Below are 27,088 nucleotides of genomic sequence, written 5' to 3' on the forward strand. Positions count from 1 at the left end.
GATATAATTGAGTTTCAGGTAGGGTTGTAAAATTCCGATAACTTTCCCAGGGTTTCCAGAAATCACGGTTTTGGGAAAACTTACAGGAATTTCGCAACCCTAGTGTCAAGGCACAGTTTATGGTCGGATCCTGTTCCAGTACCTTTCCTCCTGGTACTCCTCCAGTCTCTGCAGAATGTCCTTATACAGCTTGTTCCTCTCATCACACTCCTCCTTCAGCTCCCGGATCTGGGTCTTGTACAGGGTCTGGCACAGAGGACATCAACACACACCAACTATCATACAGTGGGGCAAAAAAGTATTTAGTCAGCCACCAATTGTGCAAGTTCTCCCACTTAAAAAGATGAGAGAGGCCTGTAATTTTCATCATAGGTACACTTCAACTATGACAGACAAAATGAGAAAAGAAATCCAGAAAATCACATTGTAGGATTTTTTTATAAATGTATTTGCAAATTATGGTGGAAAATAAGTATTTGGTCAATAACAAAAGTTTATCTCAATACTTTGTTATATAGCCTTTGTTGGCAATGACAGAGGTCAAACGTTTTCTGTAAGTCTTCACAAGGTTTTCACACACTGTTGCTGGTATTTTGTCCCATTCCTCCATGCAGATCTCCTCTAGAGCAGTGATCTTTTGTGGCTGTTGCTGGGCAACACGAACTTTCAACTCCCTCCAAAGATTTTCTATGGGGTTGAGATCTGGAGACTGGCTTGGCCACTCCAGGACCTTGAAATGCTTCTTATGAAGCCACTCCTTCGTTGCCCGGGTGGTGTGTTTGGGATCATTGTCAGACTGAAAGACCCAGCCACGTTTCATCTTCAACGCCCTTGCTGATGGAAGGAGGTTTTCACTCAAAATCTCATGATACATGGCCCCATTCATTCTTTCCTTTACACGGATCAGTCGTCCTGGTCCCTTTGCAGAAAAACAGCCCAAAAGCATGATGTTTCCACCCCCATGCTTCACAGTAGGTATGGTGTTCTCTGGATGCAACTCAGCATTCTTTGTCCTCCAAACAAGACGAGTTGAGTTTTTACCAAAAAGTTATATTTTGGTTTCATCTGACCATATGACATTCTCCCAATCTTCTTCTGGATCATCCAAATGCTCTCTAGCAAACTTCAGACGGGCCTGGACATGTACTGGCTTAAGCAGGGGGACACGTCTGGCACTGCAGGATTTGAGTCCCTGGCGGCGTAGTGTGTTACTTATGGTAGTCTTTGTTACTTTGGTCCCAGCTCTCTGCAGGTCATTCACTAGGCCCACCGTGTGGTTCTGGGATTTTTGCTCACCGTTCTTGTGATCATTTTGACCCCACGGGGTGAAATCTTGCGTGGAGCCCCAGATCGAGGGAGATTATCAGTGGTCTTGTATGTCTTCCATTTCCTAACAATTGCTCCCACAGTTGATTTCTTAAAACCAAGTGGCTTACCTATTGCAGATTCAGTCTTCCCAGCCTGGTGCAGGTCTACAATTTTGTTTCTGGTGTCCTTTGACAGCCAGAAATCTTTGAGAGCCAGACATCTTGCTTGTTTGTAGGTGACCAAATACTTATTTTCCACCATAATTTGCAAATAAATTCATTACAAATCCTACAATGTGATTTTCTGGATTTCTTTTCTCATTTTGTCTGTCATAGTTGAAGTGTACCTATGATGAAAATTACAGGCCTCTCTCATCTTTTTAAGTGGTAGAACTTGCACAATTGGTGGCTAACTAAATACTTTTTTGCCCCACTGTATGTCCCAAATGGCACGCTATTCCCTATGTAGTGCACTACTTTTGACCAGGGTCAATAAGGATAGGGTGCCATTTGGGACATAGAAAACACTGTAAAGCAGAATTTCTAGACCGAGAAACTACTAAATATAGTCTTTCTTAGGGTTGCAAAAACTCTGGTAACTTTACAAAAATTCCCAGCAGTATTCTAAGCAGGATTTCTGGTAAACCTGGGACTTTTGGGAAAATCTTTCCACACATTGGGAGAGTGACGAGAAGTCAACAGTACCGTGAAATACTGTTCAGCCTCCAGCTGGTCCTTCATCTCCTTCAGCTGTCCGTCAGTCTCCTGTCTCTCCCTGTGATTGGGGAAAAGGACTGTCAATCACTGCCATGTCAAATCAATCTAAAACAAACAACACACAACATGTAGTGCCTGGGGAAGACAGAAATGATACCTAATGATGAGTAACATTGGCCATCACATCCTCTCTCTCACACACACATACAGTGCCTTTGGAAAGTATTCAGTCATTTAGTTACGTTACAGCCTTATTCTAAAATGGATTAAATATATAAAACTCCTCAGCAACCTACACACAATACCCCATAATGACAAAGCAAAAACATTTTTTTGTAATTGTTTGCAAATTTATTTGAAAAAAAAGGAAATATGACATTTCAATAAGTATTAAAACACTTTACTCAATACTTTGTTGAAGCACCTTTGGCAGTAATTACAGCCTCGAGTCTTCTTGGGTATGACACTACAAGCTTGGCACACCTGTATTTGGGGAGTTTCTCCTATTCTTCTCTGCAGATCCTCTCAAGCTCTGTCAGGTTGGATGGGGAGTGTTGCTGCACAGCTATTTACAGTTTTCTCCAGAGATGTTCAATCAAGTTCAAGTCCGGGCTCTGGCTGGGCCACTCAAAGACATTCAGAGACTTGTCCTGAAGCCACTCCTGCTTTGTCTTGCATGTGTGCTTAGGGTTGTTGTCCTGATGGAAGGTGAACCTTCACCCCAGTCTGAGGTCCTGAGCACTCTGGAGCAGGTTTTCATTAAGGATCTCTCCGTACTTTGCTCCGTTCATCTTTGCCCGAATCCTGACTAGTCTCCCAGTCCCTGCCGCTGAAAAGCACCCCACAGCATGATGCTGCCACCATCATGCTTCACCGTTGGGAGGCCACCAGGTTTCCTCCAGACGTGATGCTTGGCATTCAGGCCGAAGAGTTCAATCTTGGTTACATCAGACCAGAGAATCTTGCTTCTCATGGTCAGAGTCTTTAGGTGCCTTTTGGCAAACTCCAAGCGGGCTGTCATGTGCCTTTTACTGAGGAGTGGCTTCTGTCTGTCTTCTGTCTAACTCTACCATAAAGGCCTGATTGGTAGGGTGCTGCAGAGATGGTTGTCCTTCTGGGAGGTTCTCCCATCTCCACAGTGGAACTCTAGAGCTCTGTCAGAGTGACCTTCGAGTTCTTTGTCACCTCCTTGTCTTGGTGGTTCCAAACTTCTTCTATTTAAGAATGATGGAGGCCACCGTGTTGTTTTTGGGACGTTCAATGCTGCAGAAATGTTTGTTTCCCCAGATCTGTGCCTCCTGTCAATCCTGTCTTGGAGCTCGACGGAAAATTCCTTCAACTTAATGGCTTGGTTTTTCCTCTGACATGCACTATCAACTGTGGGATCGTATATAGACCGGTGGGTGCCTTTCCAAATCATGTCCAATCCATTGAATTTACCACAGGTGGACTCTACTCAAGTTGTAGAAACATCTCAAGGTTGATCACCTGAGCTCAATGTCAAGTCTCATAGCAAAGGGTCTGAACATTATGTAAATAAGTTATTGTGTGTAGATTAATGAAGAAAAAAAATATTTAATAAACGTTTGACTAAGGCTGTAACCTAATAAAATGTGGAAAAAGTCAAGGGGTCTGAATCCTTTCTAAAGCCAGCTCGACTGTGCATATGTGTTTATAAAGCATGTGTGCGTTATAACCTCTACCTGCGTAGCTCCTGGTTCTGTTTCTCCAGGCTGTGCTTCATGTCTAGCAGGTGGTTGAGCTCCTGCTTCAGCTGCTTCTCCGAGGAGCACAGAGCAGTCACCTGCTGGATCTGGACTTTCAGGTCATTCTGGCTCAGCATGCGCTTTTTCTCCTCCTGTTCCATACACAGGCTCAGGTTCTTCACCTTGAGTGAGGAGAAATGAGACAGTGTGAGAGTGAGTGAGTGAGGAGAAATTAGACAGTGTGAGAGTGAGTGAGGAGAAATGAGACAGTGTGAGAGTGAGTGAGTGTGGAGAAATGAGACAGTGTGAGAGTGAGTGAGTGAGGAGAAATGAGACAGTGTGAGAGTGAGTGAGTGAGGAGAAATGAGACACACTCTCTCACACAAAGACGCATAATGAATGTAGAGACAATCAGAGACTTGTCCCCCTCCCCACACACACATACAACCCTGAACCCCCCCACACACACACACCTCCTCAGCGAGTTTGTCCTTGTGCGTGCGCAGCTCATCCAGTTTGTGCTCAGACTGCTTGTAGTCACAGTTCAGCATGGAGTGCTCCTTCTCCAGGTGCAGCAGCCTGGACTCCAACTGCAGCTTGTGTCTCCGCTCCTCCTGCAGCGTCCGCTCCATCCCTCACAAACGTAAGAAGGAGATGTTATGATAATAATAGACAATTGTATAATATGGACGCCAGATGTTTCCCAATTTTGTTGCAGACCTGAACTAGCTGATCTTATTCGCCTATTCAAGGACTTGGTGATTAGTTGACAAGTTGATTCAGAAGTGCTAGGATAGATGGGACAGCTGGGGGTCCCAGAGGAGAGGTTTGAAAAGTCCTGGTTGCACCACACGTTTATCCAGATTGTCATTATTGGCAGTGACACATACTCACTAGGTGGGGCACATTTTCCCCCTGCTTCTTGTTGTAACATATATTTTTCTCTTATGCTCCATATCACTAATCTATCAATTCCCAAACACCTCTATCCTTTCTCCCCCTCACCTTTCAGGGCCTCAGACTTGGCTTCTTCAATGGACTCGTAGATCTGGTTCTTGTCAGCCAGGCGTGTCTTGGTGACCTTGTGCTCTGCCCGCTCCGCGTCAAAGCTCTGCTGCAGTGACTTGAGCTTGAACGCCAGGTCAATCTCCTGGTTGCTCTTCTCCTAATGGACCCAACCAGAGGTCAAAGGTCAGCTGTGTATGTGTGTCTCAGGATAAAGAGGGGACAGTTGCCCAACACCAAATTGATTGCCACTGTGAGAGATCTAAGAGGACTTGAGATAATTAGATCTAATATATCAATAGAAGATCTACAGAGCCTTCAGAAAGTATTCACACTCCTTGACTTTTCCACATTTTGTTGTGTTACAGCTTGAATATTTAAAATATTAAATTGTGTCACTGATCTACATCCAATACCCCAGGGATCATCAACTAGATTCAGCCGTGGGTCAATATTTTTCTGGAGCAGATGGTCAGGGGGCCGGAACATAATTACAAATCATTTGTTGACTGCAAATTGACTGCAAGAAGCCCAAACAGATAGAATGTTTGACTAAAACATAATCATTTCAAACCTTGCACACATTTGTATACAATCACGTGTCTCTCTATTATGCATGGTAATGCCTGGGAACAGATTTCTTTAAATCACTTGGAGCTGATTTCCTGGAGTTTTTACAGTCTTTTATGTCCAGCAATCAAAATCCCCCCCCAAAAAACTTACATATTTTTTTGATTTTGCTCAGAAAACTTGGGGTGCCAAAAAAAACAACCCGCGGACCAAATTCGGCTCACGGGCTACCAGTTGGGGGACCCTGCAATACCCCACAATGTGAAAGTGTAGTTATATTTTTAGATTTTTTTGGGAAACTAGTTAACAATAAAAAACTGAAATGTCTTGAGTCTGTAATTATTCAACCCCTTTGTTATACAAGCCTAAATAAGTTCGGGAGTAAAATTTGGCTTAACAAGTCACATTATAAGATGAATTGACGCTCTATGAAATAATAGTGTTTAACATGATTTTCATCTCTGCACCCCACCCACACATACAATTATCTGTAAGGTCCCTCAGTCAAACAGTGAATTCCAAGCACAGATTCAACCACAAAGACCAGGGAGGTTTTCCAATACCTTGCAAAGAAGGGCACCAATTGGTAAATACAAAAGCAGACATTTAATATCCCTTTGAGCATGGTGAAGTTATTAATTACACTTTGGATGGTGTATCAATGCACCCAGTGAGATTAGACTAGATTAGTTTATTAGTCACATGCACAGGGTTGCAGATGTAATTGCAGGGTACAGTGAAATGCTTAAGCTCCAAACTCCAACAGTGCAGGTCAAAAAGAGAAGTGACAATAATACCAATAATAATAAATACATATTTACAACTGTAACAATCATAAATGAGGGGGGGGGGGGTAGAATGTCCCCGAGGGAATGTCCATAGGTACAGGCGTCCTTCCTAACAGTTGCCGGAGGGGAAGGAAACCACTCAGGCCAATGGTGATTTAAAAAAAGTAAGTTTAATGGCTTTGATATGAGAAAAATGAGGATGGATCAACAACATTGCAGTTACTCCATAATACTAACCTAATTGACAGAGTGAAAATAAGCAAGCCTGTACAGAATGAAAAAAAATCCAAAGTATGCATTCTGTTTGTAATAAGGCACTAAAGTAATACGGTAAAATATGTGGCAAAGAAATAAACTTTTTGTCCTGAATACAAAGGGTTGTTTGGGGAAAATCCAACACAACATCACTGAGTACCACTCTTCATGTTTTCAAGCATGGTGGTGGCTGCATCATGTTATGTGTATGCTTGTCATCGACAAGGACTAGGGAGTTTTTTTTAGGATAAAAATAAACGGAATAGAGCTAAGCACAAGAAAAATCCTAGAGGAAAACCTAGATCAGTCTGGTTTCCGACAGTCACTGGGAGACAAATTCACCTTTCAGCAGGACAATAAACTAAAACCCAAGGCCAAATATACACGGGAGTTGCTTACCAATACGACATTGGATGTTCCTGAGATAATTTCCCCCCAAAAAATGAATTAACAACATTTTAACCCCACTTTGTAACAAAACTAAATGTGTGTTACGGATACAAGTATCCTGTGTGTGTATCCTGTGTGTGTGTTTTCTCTCCTTCTCCCCTCACAGGTGAAAATTATCACTCCCCAATCAGTCAACAATCAATCATCAATCAGAAGACACACCTCCTCCTGTTTTCCTACCCAATCACAGTTCCTTTCCCTTGGTTTAAAAACCCTGTCAGTTGTTTGCTCTAGAGCTCAATCTCTCTGTTAATGCCATGTCTGTAGGTCTCTGTGTTTCACGCTCTCGTTGTGTATTAACCTCTCTTTTGTTTGAGCACCTCCATAGCACTTTGTCATCACCTGTGAGTATTGTTATGGTGTTTGATTGCTGGTGGGAAAAGGGTGAACCAAGACAAGTCGCCCATGGGCATACACTACCCGTAGGTAAACTTTGTTAAATACACTAGTTAGAACTGGGCGGACCACCCACTGTATTTTTGGTTAGTTAGCTGTTGTTAAAGTAGGCTAGTCTAGCTTAGGTTTTTTTTGAACACTTAGTTTCTTTCCTTGGGTCTAGCTCAGCCCCTTTTCCTGCTCCCCTCATTACCGTGTGTTTTCAAATAAACCTTGAGTTTGACGGTAGATTTCAGTTGTCCTGGTTATTTCGTTCTCACTTTTACTTTGTCACAATTATAATTTGCATGAGTTATGTTACGGGTCTCATTACCATCCCCCCCTAGACTGTTGGGCCAAAAGGGATTCGTAACATGTGGAAAAAGTAACTTTCTGAATGCACTGTATCTTGCCCTTTGATAGGAACATATTGAGTGTTATGTAGAGTAAGTCTTCCCAGTGAAGTGCAGGGGTGTGTCCATCTTGGCATATTTTGCAACAGAAAACAAGTTTACTATTGGACAGGTCCAGGTAGGCCTTTGTTTCAGTCAATTGTCTTCCATTTGGTGCCTAATGTTTCACGACCCAGCCCTCTTACCTTTTCCATGTCAGTGAGCCTATGCTGTAGCTGCCTCTTCTCCATCTGTGAATTGGAGAGAGAACCCTTCACATGCTTCACCTCTGCCTCCAGAACTTGGATATGCCCTGAGAGAGAGGGATGATAAAGAACAGCAAGAGAGTGAGGGAAGGAGGGACGAGAGTAAAGGTGGAGAAAGTGAGAGAGAAAATGACATGGAGAAACACAGGTACAGAAATAGGGAGAAAGGGAGTGAGAGACAGAGATTAGTATCGTTTTGAGGCAGAGGTGGCACCACAGGTCCCAGAATGGTGTGGCGGAAAAACAATTCTAGGGCACATCGTTTTTTTCTGATCTTGTAATCTAACCATCGCAGATGAGGAAGGCCGACATAGGCCTGTTTCAAATGGTCCTTTCGGAAATCATGGAGCGGCCTCCCCTGAATGAATGCAAAGACCAATGTTACCAAATTTTCCAAAACAGAGTCCATCTATAAGGGTGACATGCTCCCAGGCAGACCTGGGTCCTATTTATGCTTGGTTAAACATGCCTAATGTAATATAACCAATGGAATGGTTCCACAAGTGCAAAACTCTGCCCCTCATGTCACAATGGAACCAACGGAATGGTTCCAAAGTGCCCACAGATAAACCCACAGTTCAACCTGTCCAAATCTGAAACGACAACCGTATCACTTGTCTCCAGGGGTGTTTTGACTGTCCTATGTGGGAGGTATGAGTTGTTGATGTCTTTTCAGACTATGTAAACTTCTGTGTTGAGTCAGTTGTGCCTACTAAAACCTGTAAAATCCTCCCTAACAAAAAGCCTTGGGTATCCAAAAAAAATCAAAAATCACTACTTAATAGGAAGAAGGCGGTTTATGCTGAGGGTGATAGACAGGCTTTAAGAGATGTGTAACGTGAGATCAAAAGACAGATACCAGTGGACAAGGAGGCATGCAGAGGACCTTCTCAGCAAACTCAACGGTGGCCTGGCAAGGGATTAAATCCATGTCTAACACCCCCCACAAAGACAGGGGAAAAACCCAGTGCTGCCCTTGGGAGACATGAGGGTTGTCAAACAGGCTGATGTTTTGAAGTTGTTCAGGGGATGTAACACACACAAAGCCCAGGCCCAGACAAAATAAGTGGACATGTGTTAAAGCACTGTGCTGAACAATTGGTGTGTTTTTACAGACATGTTCCAATCTTCGCTCGACCAGCAACACGTACCAGTATTGTGGAAAAACTCAATAATTATACCCATTCCTAAAGCATCAAATCCCTCTGTGCTGAATCCCTGCCGCCTTGACATCCTTAGTCATGAGATGAGAAAAGTCATGTTCTCAGTGCCACCCAGAAGCTCCCGTTTCAGCCCAGCAGAGGAGTGGATGATAACTCTTCTCAACATGGTCCTAGGTTTTGGCCTTTCTAGGGAGTAGTTCCTAGCCACCGTGCTTCTACACCTGCATTGCCTGCTGTTTGGGGTTTTAGGCTGGGTTTCTGTACAGCACTTTGATATATCAGCTGATGTAAGAAGGGCTACATAAATCAATTTGATTTGAAATCAAGTTGATTCTATAGACATCTAGAAGGTGCTAAATCCCATGTCAGGATTTTGTTTGACTTTTCTTCTGCCTTCAACACAATCCAGTCCTACATTCTGCCAGAGACTCATTCGGGACTTCTCCTTAGATGGGGGTATGGTTTTGCGGCTGTTGGACTTCCTGAGCCAGAGGTCACAGTGAGTCAAAATAGGCCCCACATGTCAGACATACACACCACCAACACAGGCTCTCACCAGGGATGTGCTTCGTCCCCACTCCTGTATATCGTGTACACTAATAGTTCCCATCCTGACAGGCACCACATTAAGTTCGCTGATGACACTGCCTTGATCATCCTCTTGCATGATGACAAGGAACACCATGGCCTGGTCCTAAATGACTTTGTAGAGTGGTGTGACGAATCACACTTGGTCTTCAATACCAACAAGACTAAAGAGAAGGTGCATATACTTCAGGAAGTATACAACACCCACAGTTGAAGTCGGAAGTTTACATACACCTTAGCCAAATACATTTAAACTCAGTTTTTCACAATTCCTGACATTTAATCCTAATAAAGATCCCTGTCTTAGGTCAGTTAGAGCACCACTTTATTTTAAGAATATGAAATGTCAGAATAATAGAGTGATTTCAGCTTTTATTTCTTTCATCACATTCCCAGTGGATCAGACGTTTACATACACTCAATTAGTATTTGGTAACATTGCCTTTAAATTGTTTAACTTGGGTCAATTGTTTAGGGGTAGCTTTCCACAAACTTCCCACAATAAGTTTGTGAATTTTGGCCCATTCCTCCTGATAGAGCTGGTGTAACTGAGTCAGGTTTGTAGGCCTCCTTAATCACACACACTTTTCTATAGGATTGAGGTTGGGGCTTTGATGGACATTTCAATACCATGACTTTGTTGTCCTTAAGCCATTTTGCCCCAACTTTGGAATTATGTTTGGATTCAATGTTCATTTAGTAGACCCATTTGCGACCAAGCTTTAACTTCCTGACTGATGTCTTGAGATGTTGCTTCAATATATCCACATAATTCCCCTTCCCCATTATGCCATCCATTTTGTGAAGTGCATCAGTCCCTCCTGCAGCAAAGCACCTCCACAACATGATGCTGCCACCCCCGTGCTTCACGGTTGGGATGGGATTCTTCGGCTTGCAAGCATCCCCCTTTTCCTCCAAACATAACGATGGTCATTATTATCAAACAGTTCTATTTTTTTTTCCATCAGACCAGAGGACAGCATGTGCAGTTGCAAACCGTAGTCTGGCATTTTTATGGCGGTTTTGGAGCAGTGTCTTCTTTCTTGCTGAGCGGCCTTTCAGGATATGTCGATATACAGTGCCTTGCGAAAGTATTCGGCCCCCTTGAACTTTGCTGTTTTGCAAGGAGGAATGGGAAAAATTTCAGTCTCTCGATGTGCAAAACTGATAGAGACATACCCCAAGCGACTTACAGCTGTAATCGCAGCAAAAGGTGGTGCTACAAAGTATTAACTTAAGGGGGCTGAATAATTTTGCACGCCCAATTTTTCAGTTTTTGATTTGTTTTTGATTTGTCCCACTTGTTGTTGATTCTTCACACAAAAATACAGTTTTATATCTTTATGTTTGAAGCCTGAAATGTGGCAAAAGGTCGCAAAGTTCAAGGGGGCCGAATACTTTCGCAAGGCACTGTAGGACTCGTTTTACTGTGGATATAGATACTTTTGTACCTGTTTCCTCCAGCATCTTCACAAGGTCCTTTGCTGTTGTTCTTAGATTTGCACCTTTCACACCAAAATACTTTCATCTCTAGGAGACAGAACGTGTCTCCTTCCTGAGCGGAATGACGGCTACGTGGTCCCATGGTGTTTATACTTGCGTATTATTGTTTGTACAGATGAACGTGGTACCTTCATGCATTTGAAAATTGCTCCCAAGGATGAACCAGACTTGTGGAGGTCTACAATTTATTTTCTGAGATCTTAACTGATTTCTTTTGATTTTCCCATGATGCCAAGCAAAGAGGCACCGAGTTTGAAAGTAGGCCTTGAAATACATCCACAGGTACACCTCGAATTGACTCAAATGATATCAATTTGCCTATTAGACCCTTCTAAAGCCATGACATCATTTTCTGGAATTTTCCAAGCTGTTTAAAGGCACAGTCAACTTAGTGTATGTAAAGTTCTGACCCATTGTAATTGTGATACAGTGAATTATAAGTGAAATAATCTATGTGTAAACAATTGTTGGAAAAATGACTTGTGTCATGCACAAAGTAGATGTCCTAACCAACTTGCCAAAACTACAGTTTGTTAACAAGAAATTTGTGGAGTGGTTGAAAAACGAGTTTTGATGACTACAACCTAAGTGTATGTAAACTTCCGACTTCAACTGTACCTCTGTAACATCTATCAGAGGTCAGAACATTTAAATTGTAGAGGAATACAAATATCTGGGTGTCCTCTTGGACAATAAGCTTCAGTGGCGTAAATGTACAGACCTGATCTACAAAAAGAGCCAACCGAGACTGTACTTTCTCAAAAAAGCTGGTATCTTTTAATATAGACTGTACTATACTGACCCTGTTTTTACAAACCTTTCATTGAGAGCATTTTAACTTGTTGTTTATTGGTTTGGCAATGCCACTGTCAGCCAGAGAAACATGCTGAGAAGGATTATCACCACAGCAAGCAGGTACTTGGGGTCAAACAGACAGGCCTGGATGAGATCTTTAAGGTCAGGGCCCACCGCAAGGCTCACAAAATCATTTTAGACCCAAGTCACCCCCTGTACCCGGACTTGAACTACTCCCCTCTGGGCACCCCTCAGCAGGAAAAACAGAACTAGACAATAATTTGTCCCAGGTGTGATATCCTACCTAAATAGCTCAGGCTAATGTTCCTATTGACCCAGTAAGGCCAGCAGGCTCGTCTCTTTTTATTGCTATGTAACTGTTATGAAAGTTGTATTGTCAATTTGTTTTCTATTTAAACGTGTACATGACACTGAAACAAAATTCCCCAATAGACAATAGACAATAGAGTCAGTAAAGAGTTTGAACTTTTACTTTACTTTACTTCAAACTCTACCGATCTGACAACCCCATGGTGGTGCTCCAGCCCCATCCCCAACCTCATCCCCAGTCTCACCCTGCAGGTCCAGTATAATCTCTGTCCCGAGGCTGCGGTCCCGCCTCTCGGCCTCCAGGTCGGCCTGCAGACCCATAAGCTGCTGCTCCAGGCCCATCTTGGCGTTCTCCAGCTGGGTGCAGTTGTCCACCAGCTCCCTGAGGTTGAACTCCAAGGCCTGGGCCTGCTTCTGGGCCTCTGACTGGCTCCTCCGCAGCCGCCCCGCCGCCTCCTGCTCCTCAGCCAGCACCGCTGTCGCCTCCTCCAGCTGAGAGATATAGAGGGAGAGAAGGAACCGTCTGAGAAATGCCACTCTACCGCTGCTGTCCGACTGTACAATAACTGTAGTTCTTAAATGCTTTTAAAGTATCATTTATAACAATACATTTTTATCAATAGTTTCCCAATCGAGAAATAAATAAGAAAAAGCTGGTGTTTCCTTATGCTATTTTCAATGCAATTTGTATGATGTTTAATTTCTTCATTTTTTTATTCAATAAAGTGAACGTAGTCAGTCCATTCCTGGTTGGCTATCATATATTCTTGGTATTTTAGAAGCCATCTCTTGTCAGTTGTGCCCTTGAGCAAGGCACCCACGCTTACATCCCCTCATGGAGTTTGTGTGTGTGTTTCTCAAGAGGTTGGGTTAAGAAAGCAAAAAACACATTTCTGTGATCTGAAAATCACAAGATAGTGAAGCATACTTATTCAAAGGAACACATGCATACAAGCTTGCTCTCCCTCACCTGTCTCTGCAGGTGGATGTTCTTCTCGTTGGAGAGCTGAGAGTTCTGGTTCCTCTTCTTCAGCTCTTCAAGCTGGTCCCGCAGGCCATTTACTAGACATGGTGATGGAATGGATTAAAAGCATTAAAGCTTGGTGATGAGTTGGTTATTTGAATCAGCTGTGTAGTGCTAGGGCAGAAAACAAAACGTGCACCGGCGGGATTCACTTTTTAATGCTAGTTAAGGTTACTATAAGCATAGTTACAACACCTGTTGAATTCGGCGCACGTGACAAATAAACTCTGATTTGATGTGTTTTTAATTCACACACAAGCTTGTTAGCTAGCTATCACAAAGGAAATTCAAAGTTCCTCCATAGAAGCCTCTCCTAAGTTATGTGAACCTAAGTCATATAATGCATGTCATAACAAGATGCCCAGCGCATCAAGCGCCTCAATCCTCTCCTGCAGCATTTCAGTCACATCTTGTGCCATAGGCCCCACTCGTCTGTCCGTCACACATGTAAACAACTAGCTTGCCTGCTATGTAAATGTATGTTAAATGTAATAAAAGAGAGGTTGATTTCAAAACCTATCAGAAAAGAACAATATAAACCGGTACTTTTTTAGGGTTCGAATCGGTTCAAAACTTTATTTTGCTGGTCAGAGCAGTGGAATGAAACAAAACAAAAAACATATCTTTAATGGCCAGGCACCACAGGCTAAAATTTTAGTTTTGCATCTAATGTTACTAATGAATTTTGAGATGTTTTTGGTATTTTGGTCCTTTAATGAGTACCTTCAAAAAGTAAACAAACATAATATAAATGCATATTAATTTATCATACCACCGTAATCAACATTTCATGAATTGTAACAACTTTACCTGTACATACATCTATCATTTAAAAGCTCAGTACATTTAATCACACATTATTGTCAAGCCCATTTCATAGAGAATGTTAGAAACTGGACTATGAAGTAACTTACTTTGAAGAGATGGTCAAAATAGGCATTTGGCGATTGATAGGCTAAATTCGATTTCTCGCAAATCAGACTTCCCACCAACACATTTCTCTCCGTTTCAGATCTACAGTCACCACAGTTTATGTAGTTATCCTTCGATATTTTCTCCAGATTTACTCAGAGGGAATTGTTGATATGTTGCCACATTTTTATTCTTGATAACATTTCCTTGGAACAATTTGCCAAAAATGGCTTTAGAATTTTACAGATGGAAAGATGAAAAAAAGTATTTATCCATAATCTTTTCTGAATGAATCTAGTCCTGGAGTGTCTAAACAAAATGAAACCAACATATTTAGGCTGACTTCATCCAGTGTCCAGAAAAATGAATTTGTGTGATATGCAAATATGTACATATTTAATAAGATATCACATAATTTGCATATTGTACATAAAAAGTATTACATTTAACTGGTAAAAATGTATTGTGATATGATAAAAAAAAAAAAAATTAGGGTGTGGTGCCTGGCATTAAAGCCAACAGATAAAATGTATTGATTTGTTATAAGCATGCACAAGCCCTTGTTATAGTATCTGTGAAGGAATGTTAAAATTATACAAATGCAAGTAACAGTCAGGATCACTGTAAAGTGATAATAAAACAAGAGCCAGTGCTTATGACAAGTCTTTCAATGCATTATAAGCTAATTACAAACTCATTATAATCAGTATACTGGGCTTAGCTTACGCTCATTCTCGAGGCTGCGTTTCCTGCCTGCCTCCATCTCCACCTTGCGGAGGTTCTCAGCACTCTGGTGCTGCAGCAGGGCCCTCTCTCTCTCCAGCTGCCTCAGCGATGACTCCACTCTCTGCCTGCTGTTCATCTACAGGGACAGGGCAGGGTTCATGCGTGATGTGCATAGTCAAAACATTACTGACCATTAACTCTATTGAACATCGCTAGTCTCACCTCCTCGTCGATCTCTTTGACCAGCTTCTCTAGACGGCTAGTGGTAGTCCTGGAGAGAGAAGAGCATGTGTGAGTGTGTGTGTGTGTGGCGTGTGTGCTTGTGTGTGTTCTGAGGTGAGCCATACTTGCACTTGTGCTCGAGGTCGTCTTTGGCCTGCATCTCATGGTTGAGCTGCTCCTCCAGACAATGGAGTTTATTTTGTAGCTGATCGGGAATAAAAGAGGAGAGGAGGAGAGTTAACAAGTACACACTAACATGAAGCTCACCAGATGCACACTCAAGTGTCAATACGTCTGTCAGATAGAATTATATTTAGTCTGTATTAGAGTTCTGGTCTGTCTGTCAGATAGTTCTATTGTGTCTGTCTTTCTGAAGAAAAAAAACTGGACCATTTCAGAACAATGAAAAGAAGGTCTTGGCGGTAACGAGGTTGGTAACGAGGTTGGTAACGAGGTTGGTAACGGCATGGATTTTGTGAGACGAAGCGCAGCCTATCCTGTGATGCACAATGCCCTAATGCCCATGGAACAAGAGAGGAGATGTGATTTTTGTGCTGGTAACACGTATTAATAAACATTTAAAAAACTTGTGTTTTTTTCCATTTGGTTTAATTTGGTTTCAAAACCAAGCAAATAGCCTCCCTTTTGTCCTGCCCAATGCATTCACCAAGTAGCCAAGTCAATAAAGGATTTGACCTGTGAGACTGCTTTGAAATAAATCTTAAATCACCAAAGCTTTATTAAAAGCTCAAGTTTGGGAGCAGCAAAACAGTGAGCCAGACATCCCCTTTTTTTCCTTTGCATTGTGAAGACATTATTTTAGCCAGCTCCTGTTGTGGACGTGTGTAACAACCCTTCCACCCATGTCCATATGCCCATCGTGAAACGAGAGATCAGATGATGCTGGTGACCCTTGTATTTAGAACTTATTTTCCTGTAACAATTGCTTTTCTGTTTCATACGACTAAAAACCAAGCCCTCCATAGTGTCCCCGTATTCTAGGACTATAGGTTATAACTAAGGCTGGTTTAAAAACTAAGGCTGGTTTGTGGCCCCCACCCACATCAATGTTGCCCATTACTGCTGTAGACTATGTAACAAACTAGGCTATAACGGACTAACATTCAAATGGGAGTTGATGACAACATAATACATAAAAGATCGCAAATACACAACTTGGAGAAACCACATATTTAGCCATGGAACACGTTCTGATGGGCCTGTGAGGGGTCAAGCCTCCAATTGATTTATTCATCAAAGCCCAGCCCTTTCGCGCCCATAATTCCCACAGTGAAAATTGCGAAAATATTTCTGACACACCCCTGGACCTATAGTGCTACCACCATTGCTATTATTTACCATTGCGTTAGGGTTGTGGGTGAGCCCTGAGAGAACCCTGAGAGTTCTAGTGTGTCTGTCTGCCTGAGAGTTCTATTTTGTTTATCTGTAGGAGTTTAATTTTGTCTGAGAGTTCCATTTGTTACTTCAGATAGTTGTATTTTGTATGACAGTTCTATTTCTTCTGTCTGAAAGTTCTATTTTGTTTATCTGAGAGTTATGTTTATTATTTTAATAAAAAAATGTATAATGTTTTTATTTGGCAGGGACAATGCACACCAAAAAAATAAAACTCAGTACGGAGAAAACATGTCGCACCAGATTTAGCTAATAGCTCATTTCTATCCGTAGTCCCTAAAACATCTAGACATAGGTGAATTCTACATCATACAGTAAACAAAACCCACAGAAATCAGGACATAGAGGTGTTTTAACACAGAAGTCAAAACATTGCACAGAGAAACACATTGCTATTGGAGAGAAATGGTAATATACCTATTAATAAAAAGGAAGTATTGTACATAGCCCAGTTATTGCACATAATTAAATTAAACCTGCATATTTACTAATTCACTAATATTTACTTCTGTTGCAATAAAAGTCAGTATGGTATTTTCAGTTCAAATCAATAAGTTCATGACTGATTGGACTTTATAAACAAACAAAAAACTATCTCAGTCAAGAACGCTTGGATGCTGCTACATGTTTTCAAAGCATTTCTTAGCTGCTTTGAATGAGAAGGTTGATTGTGGAAAGGTGGTGGACCGTTTGGGGAGGCTACAGTGCCCCCTGGTGGAGGTTATCGTTACCCTGCTATTTTGATCGGAGCAGAGGTTTACAAAGACCCTCAGGGGTGGAAGTGTTAGATTGTGAGTGATCTTGTAAACCAGGCTGATATCTGAGAACAGAATTAAGTTCTAAAACAAAACAAGTTGAACTTGGTGATTATATTGCAGTGGTAGTAGTGACGTCTTTCTTTGTCCAATATTTTCAATGTTTTTTTAAGTTGAGGGTTGAGGGCTCTAGGATTATACCAAGGTATTGCATTCTGAAACAGTTTAGATTTGTTGGACATGTATGAGGATGTCGGGGTAGACCTGCTGCTTTTGATTGACAGATAAATGTTTTCCCCACATTTAGGGTGAGACAGGAGGCATTGAGCCATTGTGAAACATTCTCCATAACTGATGCTAACTTGGCAGCCACTTGTTCAGCACCCTCTCCATGGATGTAGATGACCGTGTCGTCAATGTACATTTGGATCTCGACTCCCTGGCATACAGAAGGAAGATCATTGATATGTAGGCTGAACCAATGAATCAATAGCATTTTGGGAGAGGTTGAAACTGGAGAGTTTTGAGAGAAGGACTTTACGGTTGACGTTAACAACATGCTGAGTGGTTCACCTTAAACCCAAACTGCAAGAGGGACCGACCCTGTATTCAGGTGTGCTGTGAGCTGTTCCTGTAACTTTTTAAGCAACCTTAGATATGACGGGATTATACTGATTATAGGCCAGTTGTTGCTTCCTACTTCCTGCTGGTCTCCAGATTTACAGTCGGAAGTCGGAAGTTTACATACACTTAGGTTGGAGTCATTAAAACTCATTTTTCAACCACTCCACAAATGTATTTTTAACAAACTATAGTTTTGGCAAGTCGGTTAAGACATCTACTGTGTGCACAGTATAGACTATACATCCATCCCCTCACCCCGAACTAAATGCGAAACAGTCACCCTCGAAGCATCGTTACCCATCGCTCCACAAAAGCCGCGGCCCTTGCTGAGCATGGGGAACCACTACTTCAAAGTCTCAGAGTAAGTGACGTCACCGATTGAAACGCCACTAGCGCGCACCACCGCTAACATGCTAGTCATTTCACATCGGCTACACATGCCAAAGGATTTTTTCCAAAAATAGTTTACGAACAGATTATTTCACTTATAATTCACTGTGTCACAATTCCAGTGGGTCCGAAGATTACATACACGAAGTTGACTGTACCTTTAAACAGCTTGGAAAATTCCAGAAAATTACGTCATGGCTTTAGAAGCTTCTGATAGGCTAATTGACAACATTTGAGTCAATTGGAGGTGTACCTGTGGATGTATGTAACGGCGTTCTTCTTTTGTTGAAAGAGAGTCGGACCGAAATGCAGCGTGTAAGTTACTCATGTTTAATAGTGAAGACAAACGAACGAACTATACATGAACAACTAATAAATACAAAACAACAAACAGAACGTGAAACCAATTACAGCCTGACTGGTGCACACTACACAGAGACAGGAACAATCACCCACGAAATACAAAGCAAAAAACAGGCTACCTAAATACGGTTCCCAATCAGCGACAACGAGAATCACCTGACTCTGATTGAGAACCGCCTCAGGCAGCCAACCTATTTAACACACACACACACACCCCTAATCAGCTACAATCCCAGACACTACAAACCCCAATACGAAAACACAATACATAATAACCCCATGTCACACCCTGGTCTGACTAACTAATAAACTAAAACACAAAATACTAAGACCAAGGCGTGACAATGTATTTCAAGGCCTACATTGAAACTCAGTGCCTCTTTGCTTGACATCATGGAAAAATCAAGAGAAATCAGCCAAGACCTCATAAAACAATTGTAGACCTCCACAAGTCTGGTTCATCCCTGGAAGCAATTTCCAAATGCCTGAAGGTACCACGTTCATCTCTACAAACAATAGTATGCAAGTATAAACAACATGGGACCACTCAGCCGTCATACTGCTCAGGAAAGAGACGCATTCTGTCTCCTAGAGATGAACGTACTTTGATGCAGAAAGTCCAAATCAATTCCAGAACAACAGCAAAGGAACTTGTATAGATGCTGAAAAAAATAGAACTGTTTGGCCATAATGACCATCGTTATGTTTGGAGGAAAAAAGGGGAGGCTTGCGAGCTGAAGAACACCACCACAACCGTGAAGCACGGGGGTGGCAGCATCATGTTGTGGGGGTGCTTTGATACAGGAGGGACTGGTGCACTTAACAAAATAGATGGCTTCATGAGGAATGGAAAATTATGTGGATGCATTGAAGCAACATCTCAAGACATCAGTCAGGAAGTTAAAGCTCGGTCGCAAATGGGTCTTCCAAATGTACAATGACACCAAGCATACTTCCAAAGTTGTTGCAAAATGGCTTAAGGACAACAAAGTCAAGGTATTGGAGTGGCAATCACAAAGCCCTGACCTCAATCCTATAGAAAATTTGTGGGCAGAACTGAAAAAAGCATGTGCAAGCAAGGAGGCCTACAAATCTGACTCAGTTACACCAGCTCTGTCAGGAGGAATAGGCAAAAATTCACCCAAATTATTGTTGGAAGCTTGTGGAAGGCTACCCAAAACGTTTGACCCAAGTTAACAAATTTAAAGGCAATGCTAAAAATACTAATGGAGTGTATGTAAACTTCTGACCCACTGGGAATCTGATGAAAGAAATAAAAGCTGAAATAAATAATTCTCTCTACTATTATTCTGGCATTTCACATTCTTAAAATAAAGTGGTGATCCTAACTGACCTAAGACAGGGACTTTTACTATAATTAAATGTCAGGAATTGTGAAAAACTGAGTTTAAATGTGTTTGGCCGTTGACTTTCAATTGTAGACTCAGCATGATCTTTCCCAGTGAGTTTGTTGCTGTTCCCTTTTGCTTCATTGATGATATTGAGAAAGAAATTGGCTTTGGCTTTCCTTAGACTCATTGTCACTTTGTTTCTCAGTCCTTTATAGATTAGTTTGTCAACATGGTCTTGTGTGGCTCAGTCGGTAGAACATGGTGCTTGCAACGCCAGGGTTGTGGATTCGATTCCCACGGGGGATCAGAAGAAAAAAAAAGAATGAAATGTATTTACTACTTTAAGTTGCTCTGGATAAGAGCATCTGCTAAATGACAAAACATAACATCTAGGGCACATTTTAGAGACTGTTATAGAACTCAGAAACGGCTCCAGGGATAAGCGGCATAAGTGGTCGCGTTGGGCTCCAGGCTGCTTGCCCCACAAGGTGGAAGTTAGTTGTGCATCAGGAATTTTTATTTTGTTGTCAGTCATTGACAGTCACTCAATTAGCCATGTCAGTACATTATTTTCTGATTGGTAAGTTAGTCTCGCAAGCTATTTAAGCTTGTAGTAATCATGGGCGAATACCGACAAGTCACTTAGGGCACGTGCCCAGGGGCCCTGACCTCCAGGGGTCCCCCATTGATTTGTTAGACACTTTCACTAAGATATCATTAATGGCATAAGTCATAGCAAAATGTGTAGAATTGCAGGTAATTAGCTTTAAAACTGAAAAAATGTCTCTCCACCTCATGGCAAAATGAGTAGAATTACAGGGAATTGGCTGTAAAAAATGTTGTTGTTTTTAAACATCTCTGCCCCATTGCCAAATGAGTAGAATTGCATGAAATGTTTTGGAAAATTGCAACATTGTCTCTCTGCCCCATGGCAAAAAGTGTAGGGAGGGGCAACCAAATCTCGCTTCGGGCCCCCAAAAGGCTAGTGAACTTGGTTGTATTTGAGTCATCCGAGAAGTCAGTATGTCTCAGTGTTCTTTTATGTCTGTCTGTCTGAGAGTGTTGTATTCCATTGGTCTGTCTTGAGAGCTACTACGTTGCACCGAACATTTCAATATTGAATTTGTACTCAAATGTCAGTCTTGTCCCTTCTGACCACACATTTTCCCTTTTTGTTTTAAAAACAAACAAACCCACAAATGCATGCATGTATGTACGCAACAATGCAACAACCTACCTCTCCTTTGATGCTGTCCACTTTTTCCTCAGAGCTATCCTTACAGTCTTCAGAGTCCTCCACAGATATCCCTGTATTCCCACCTCTCAGCAGCCTATTAGAGAAGGAGAAGCAAGAGAGAGAGGGAGGAGATAGGTCTTTAAACTGGCTTTACTTGAGGTGCCCTGCCAGCCATGCCAACCTTCCTCGCCCTCTGAGTACCCAAGCCCGTATCCCGCCCCATAACACATCCTGCCCAACCAAGAACTGACCCAGCTCAGACTCCAGCTCAACAATTCACATTCAATGATCAGATCATGATCGTGAGCATAAGAACAGACTTGTATCATGAGCCTAGTGGCTTTATTAAAAGGGCTATTGGAACAAGGAGGCAGGGTAAAGTACAGACGCAGCTTAAAATAGTGGTACATTTCAACACACAACTCTACCTTTTTTCTTTCACTCTCTCCCCATTTCATTTCCTCTCTCTGCAGGCACAGACATGACCTTAAGCACATTTTCTGCACAGTACAGAGTCTTACAAAAACACCCTTAAAAACATACAGCAGACTCATTCCAATGTAAATTTAGAAAACCAAACCAGATTCCTAGATAATTGGCGCGCTTGCTGAAGCTAAATATAACACTAACATGAATGTACACAGACACTGTATAGACACTAATCTTAAGTCTATACAGATAGATAGATAGAAACCAATTAGTCTTACTGGTCTTCCTTGAAGTAGGTGAAGCCCACGAATGGCAGCTGGTTGCCCACAAAGGCCCTTGGTGTGGGAAAGGTCTCCACGTCGCCTTTGTCATCCTTAATCTCGTCAAAGTTACTGGTGTCTATGTCACTGCTCAGCTCTGGTACAACTGGGGCCACGGCTGAAGAAGGGAGAGCGAGAGGGAGGCAGAGAGAAAGTGGGAGAAGCAGAGAGGGGGTGATGGGGGCAGAGAGGGAGAGAGGCAGAGTGAGAGAGAGAGAGAGATACAGAGTCATAAAGAAGCAGAGTGTGTGTGTGAGCGAGAGAGGACAGAAAAGGGGTGGAAATAGTGTGGGTTTGGGTAGAGAAGAGAGAGGGAGACATAGCTGATTCAAATATGTCTAAAATCAACCAACTCAGCTCCGTGCTAAAATTGGTGTCAATCAAGATACACTAACACAGAGCTAACTGTCAGCTCCTCCGATTCTCAATCAGTGTGTGGTTATTTTCACAGTATCATTTGTGATTTTCTAAGTGTGTATAGAAGGTGTGTGTGTGTGTGTGTGTGTAGCACACCAAATGGTACTAGGAGGTAGAAAAACCGAGCTGGCGTGGTGCGGACCCGCCACTCCTCTCTCCCCCTACAGTACCGGCTTTGTGTCCCAACACACACTGTTGCCTTTCACACATGCAGCCTAAACACACTCCAGGAGAGATATAACTAACTCTCCTTCTTTTGCTGCTCTTTTAAAGGCTGCAGAGCCGGACAGAAATAAATTATAAGGGCCCGGAGGCGAAAGCTGAAAAAGTAAGCCTGCTCTGCAGGAAACTAAGCCGCCTTGTGGCCTTCCTCTTTCTTCAACAGGATCGGTTCTTGCTCCAGGCAAAGAGAGCCAAGTTTAAGACAGACCCTCAGTAGGGAGAGATCAAGAGATGGATGGATGGATGAAAGACAGGAGAGAAAGATATGGATACAGAGAGTGAGGGATAAAAGAGGGAACGAAAGAAAGAGAAACAAATAGTTGTGCGGTGAGACTGGAGAAAGAGATGCCGCTCTAGCTCTGCAGAGGCCAATTACGGCGCTGCTTACCCAGCATGCACTCTGATAGCGGGTAGGCTAATGACAGGCAGCTGTGGCCACAGTGAGGGTGCAGAGAGGAGGGAGCGACCGTACCTCAAATCTGATCTGGGGCCTGGTGCAGCGGTTCTGGGGCATCCCCTCTCATTACCCCAATCCAACCCAGCCCGCCCCCAGAGTGGCTACCGACACCCTCTCCACCCTTTCCCTCCCTCCCCTCAATCATACAATCATAGGACAGGGTGCATCAGCCGAAGAACATGGCTGACGTTTACATTCTCCCAACCAATTCTGCCATTTTGTTAGTTTTTTTTGCATAACTTAAAAAAAACTTATTGTGTACATAATGTTGCTGCTACTGTCTCTTATGACAAAAATAACTTCTGGACATGAGAACAGGGATTACTCACCGTGGACTGGAATAAACCTTTTTCTTTAACGAGTCTGACGAGAAGGATATCCTGCTTTCACTGGAACAGGCTGGAACAGGCCCAGTTCCACGTCTTTTGAGTGAAGAAAAGACGCAGGAAAAAGGGCCGCAGATCGGGTAGCCTTCTGAGAATTTGTAGGCCAGCGAGTAAACTCCCATTGCCATCCTTTCTTCTTGCTAATGTACAATCATTGGAAAATTAAAATTGATGACCTATGATTAAGATTATCCTAGCAACGGAACATCAAAAACTGTATATCTTATATTTCTCCGAAACGTGGCTGAACGACGATACGGACAATATAGAGCTAGCGGGATTTTCCATGCACCGGCAGAACAGAGATGCAACCTCTGGTAAAACGAGGGGTGGGGGTGTGTGTCTATTTGTCAATAACAGCTGGTGTATGATGTCTAATATTAAAGAAGTCTCGAGTCTCGCCCGCCTGAGGTAGAGTACCTTATGATAAGCTGTAGACCACAATATCTACCAAGAGATTTCTCATATATATTATTTGCAGCCGTCTATTTACCACCACAGACCGATGCTGGCACTAAGACCACACTCAACCAACTCTATAAGGCCATAAGCAAACAAGAAAATGCTCATCCAAAAGCAGCGCTCCTAGTGGCCGAGGACTTTAATGCAGGCAAACTTAAATCAGTTTTACCAGATTTGTCACATGTGCAACCAGAAAAAAAAAATTCCTAGACCATCATAACGCCACACACAGAGATACATACAAATCTCTCCCTCGCCCTCCATTTGGCAAATCTGACCATAATTATATTGATTCCTGCTTACAAGCAAAAACTAAAGCAGGAAGTACCAGTGACTCAATACGGAAGTGGTCAGGTGACGCGGATGCTACACTGCAGGACTGCTAGCACAGACTGGAGTATGTTCCAGGATTAATCCGAAGGCATTGAGGAGTACACCACCTCAGTCATTGGCTTCATCAATAAGTGCATCCACGACGTTGTCCCCACAGTGACTGTACATACATATCCCAACCAGAAGCCATGGATTACAGGCATCATCCGCATCGAGCTAAAGGCTAGAGCTGCCGCTTTTAAGGAGCATGTGACTAATCAGGACGCTTATAACAAATCCCGCTATGCTCTCTGACGAACCATCAAACAAGCAAAGCATCAATACAGGATTAAGATTGGAAATCCAGACGCGAGCTGCCCAGTGACGTGAGCCTACCAGACGAGCTAAATGCCTTTTGTGCTCGTTTTGAGGCAAGCAACACTGAAGCATGCACGACAGCACCAGCTGTTCTAGAGGACTGTGATAATGCTCTCTGTAGCCGATGTGAACGAGACCGTCAAACTGTCAACATTCACAAAGCCGCTGGGCCAGACCGATTACCAGGACATGTACTCAAAGCATGCGAGGACCAACTGTCAAGTGTCTTCACTGACATTTTTACCCTCTCCCTGACCGATTCTGTAATACCTGTTTCAAGCAGACCACCCTGTGCCCAATCAAGCGAAGGTAACATGCCGACGTGGCACTCACGTCGGTAGCCATGAAGTGCTTTGAAAGGCTGGTCATGGCTCACATCAACAGCATCCTCCCGGACACCCTAGACCCACTCCAATTCGCATACCCCCCCAACAGATACACAGATGACGCAATCTAAATCACACTCCTTTCTCACCTGGACAAAAGGAACACCTATGTGAGAATGCTGTTCATTGACTACAGCTCAGCGTTCAACACAATAGTGCCCATGAAGCTCATCACTAAGCTTAAGACTCTGAGACTAAACACCTCCCTCTGCAACTGGATCCTGGACTTCCTAACGGGCCGCCCCCGGGTGGTAAGAGTAGGCAACAACACGTCTGCCATGCTGATCCTTAACACTGGGGCCCCTCAGGGGTGTGTACTTAGTTCCTTCCTGTATTCCTTGTTCACCCACAACTGTGTGGCCAAACACAATTCCAACACTATCATTAAGTTTGCTGACAACACAACAGTGGTAGGCCTGATCACAGACATCGATAAGACGGCCAATAGGGAGGAGGTCAGAGAACTGGCAATGTGGTGCCAGGACAACAACCTCTCCCTCAATGTGAGCAAGACAAAGGAGCTGATCATAGACTACAGGAAAAGACGGGCCGAACAGGCCCCCATTAACATTGACAGGGCTGTAGTGGAGCGGGTCGAGAGTTTCAAGTTCCTTGGTGTCCACATCACCAACAAACTATCATGGTCCAAACATACCAAGACAGTCGTGAGGATTAAAAGATTTGGCATGGGTCCTGAGGTCCTCAAAAGGTTCTACAGCTGCACCATCAAGAGCATCCTGACCGGTTGCATCACTGTCTGGTACGGCAACTGCTGAACATTTGACCATCAGGTGCTACAGAGGGTAGTGCGAATGGCCCAGTACATCACTGGGGCCAAGCGTCCTGCCATCCAGGACCTATACAATAGGCGGTGTCAGAGGAAAGCCCATAAAATTGTCAAAGACTCCAGTCACCCAAGTTATAGACTGTTTTCTCTGCTACCGCAAGGCAAGCGGTACCGGAGAGCCAAGTCTAGGACCAAAAGGCTCCTCAACAGCTTCTACCACCAAGACATAAGACTGCTGATCAATTAATAAAATCGCCACCAGACAATTTACATTTGACCCTCCCTTTTGTACACTGCTGCTACTCACTGTTTATCTACAAATAACCTCAACTAAGCTGTACCCCCGCACACTGACTTGGTACCATTGTCCCCTGTATAAAGCCTTGTTATTCTTATTCTTATTGTGTAACTTTTTATTACTACTTTTTATTTTATTTTTATTTTTCATTTATTTCACCTTTATTTAACCAGGTAGGCTAGTTGAGAACAAGTTCTCATTTACAACTGCGACCTGGCCAAGATAAAGCAAAGCAGTGTGACACAAAATAATTTTGCACGCCCAATTTTTCAGTTTTTGATTTGTTAAAAAAGTTTGAAATATCCAATAAATGTCGTTCCACTTCATGATTGTGTCCCACTTGTTGTTGATTCTTCACAAAAAATACAGTTTTATATCTTTATGTTTGAAGCCTGATATGTGGCTAAAGGTCGCAAAGTTCAAGTACTGCTGCAGCGATCGGTTAACTGCTCAGACAGCTGATGTTTAAAGTTAGTAAGGGATATATAAGTCTCCAGCTTCAGAAATTTCTGCAATTCGTTCCAGTCATTGGTAGCAGAGAATTGGAAGGAAAGGTGGTCAAAGGAGGTGTTGGCTTTGGGGATGACCAGTGAGATATACCTGCTGGAGTGCGTGCTATGGGTGGGTGTTGTTATCGTGACCAGTGAGCTGAGATAAGGCGGAGCTTTACCTAGTATAGACTTATAGATGACCCTCCCTTTTATACACTACTGTGGCTCTGGCGACGAATATGTAGTGAGGGCCAGCCGACTAGAGGTCGCAGTGGTGGGTGGTATGAGGGACTTTGGTGACAAAACGGATGGCACTGTGACAGTCTACCTAACTCTTCTTGAACTGCACTGTTGGTTAAGGGCTTGTAAGTAAGCATTTCAAGATAAAGTATACCCTTGTTGTATTCGGCGCATGTGACAAATAAAGTTTGATTTGATTTGCTAGCACCCAGGCTGTGTTCCATATGGCACCCCATTCCCTATATAGTGCACTACTTTTGACCTGGACCCAT

General features: G+C 42.8%; 1 protein-coding gene across 1 annotated transcript in view; it reads right to left on the reverse strand.

Moving 5' to 3' along the window:
* Nucleotides 1–27,088, reverse strand: part of LOC135557144 (rho-associated protein kinase 2-like) — a 109,858-nt gene that overhangs the window by 21,611 nt on the left and 61,159 nt on the right. The window contains exons 9-21 of the mRNA XM_064990357.1: nucleotides 21,939–22,098; nucleotides 21,232–21,325; nucleotides 15,220–15,299; nucleotides 15,095–15,143; nucleotides 14,873–15,008; nucleotides 13,181–13,272; nucleotides 12,456–12,702; nucleotides 7,772–7,878; nucleotides 4,736–4,895; nucleotides 4,204–4,364; nucleotides 3,728–3,912; nucleotides 2,013–2,082; nucleotides 143–246 (exon numbers count right to left, since the gene is read on the reverse strand). Of these exons, the coding sequence (XP_064846429.1) occupies nucleotides 143–246; nucleotides 2,013–2,082; nucleotides 3,728–3,912; nucleotides 4,204–4,364; nucleotides 4,736–4,895; nucleotides 7,772–7,878; nucleotides 12,456–12,702; nucleotides 13,181–13,272; nucleotides 14,873–15,008; nucleotides 15,095–15,143; nucleotides 15,220–15,299; nucleotides 21,232–21,325; nucleotides 21,939–22,098 (1,645 nt within the window). The remainder of the gene's footprint in view (nucleotides 1–142; nucleotides 247–2,012; nucleotides 2,083–3,727; nucleotides 3,913–4,203; nucleotides 4,365–4,735; nucleotides 4,896–7,771; nucleotides 7,879–12,455; nucleotides 12,703–13,180; nucleotides 13,273–14,872; nucleotides 15,009–15,094; nucleotides 15,144–15,219; nucleotides 15,300–21,231; nucleotides 21,326–21,938; nucleotides 22,099–27,088) is intronic.

The sequence above is a fragment of the Oncorhynchus masou genome, chromosome 16, assembly GCF_036934945.1.
Source record: "Oncorhynchus masou masou isolate Uvic2021 chromosome 16, UVic_Omas_1.1, whole genome shotgun sequence".
Classification (NCBI taxonomy): domain Eukaryota; kingdom Metazoa; phylum Chordata; class Actinopteri; order Salmoniformes; family Salmonidae; genus Oncorhynchus; species Oncorhynchus masou.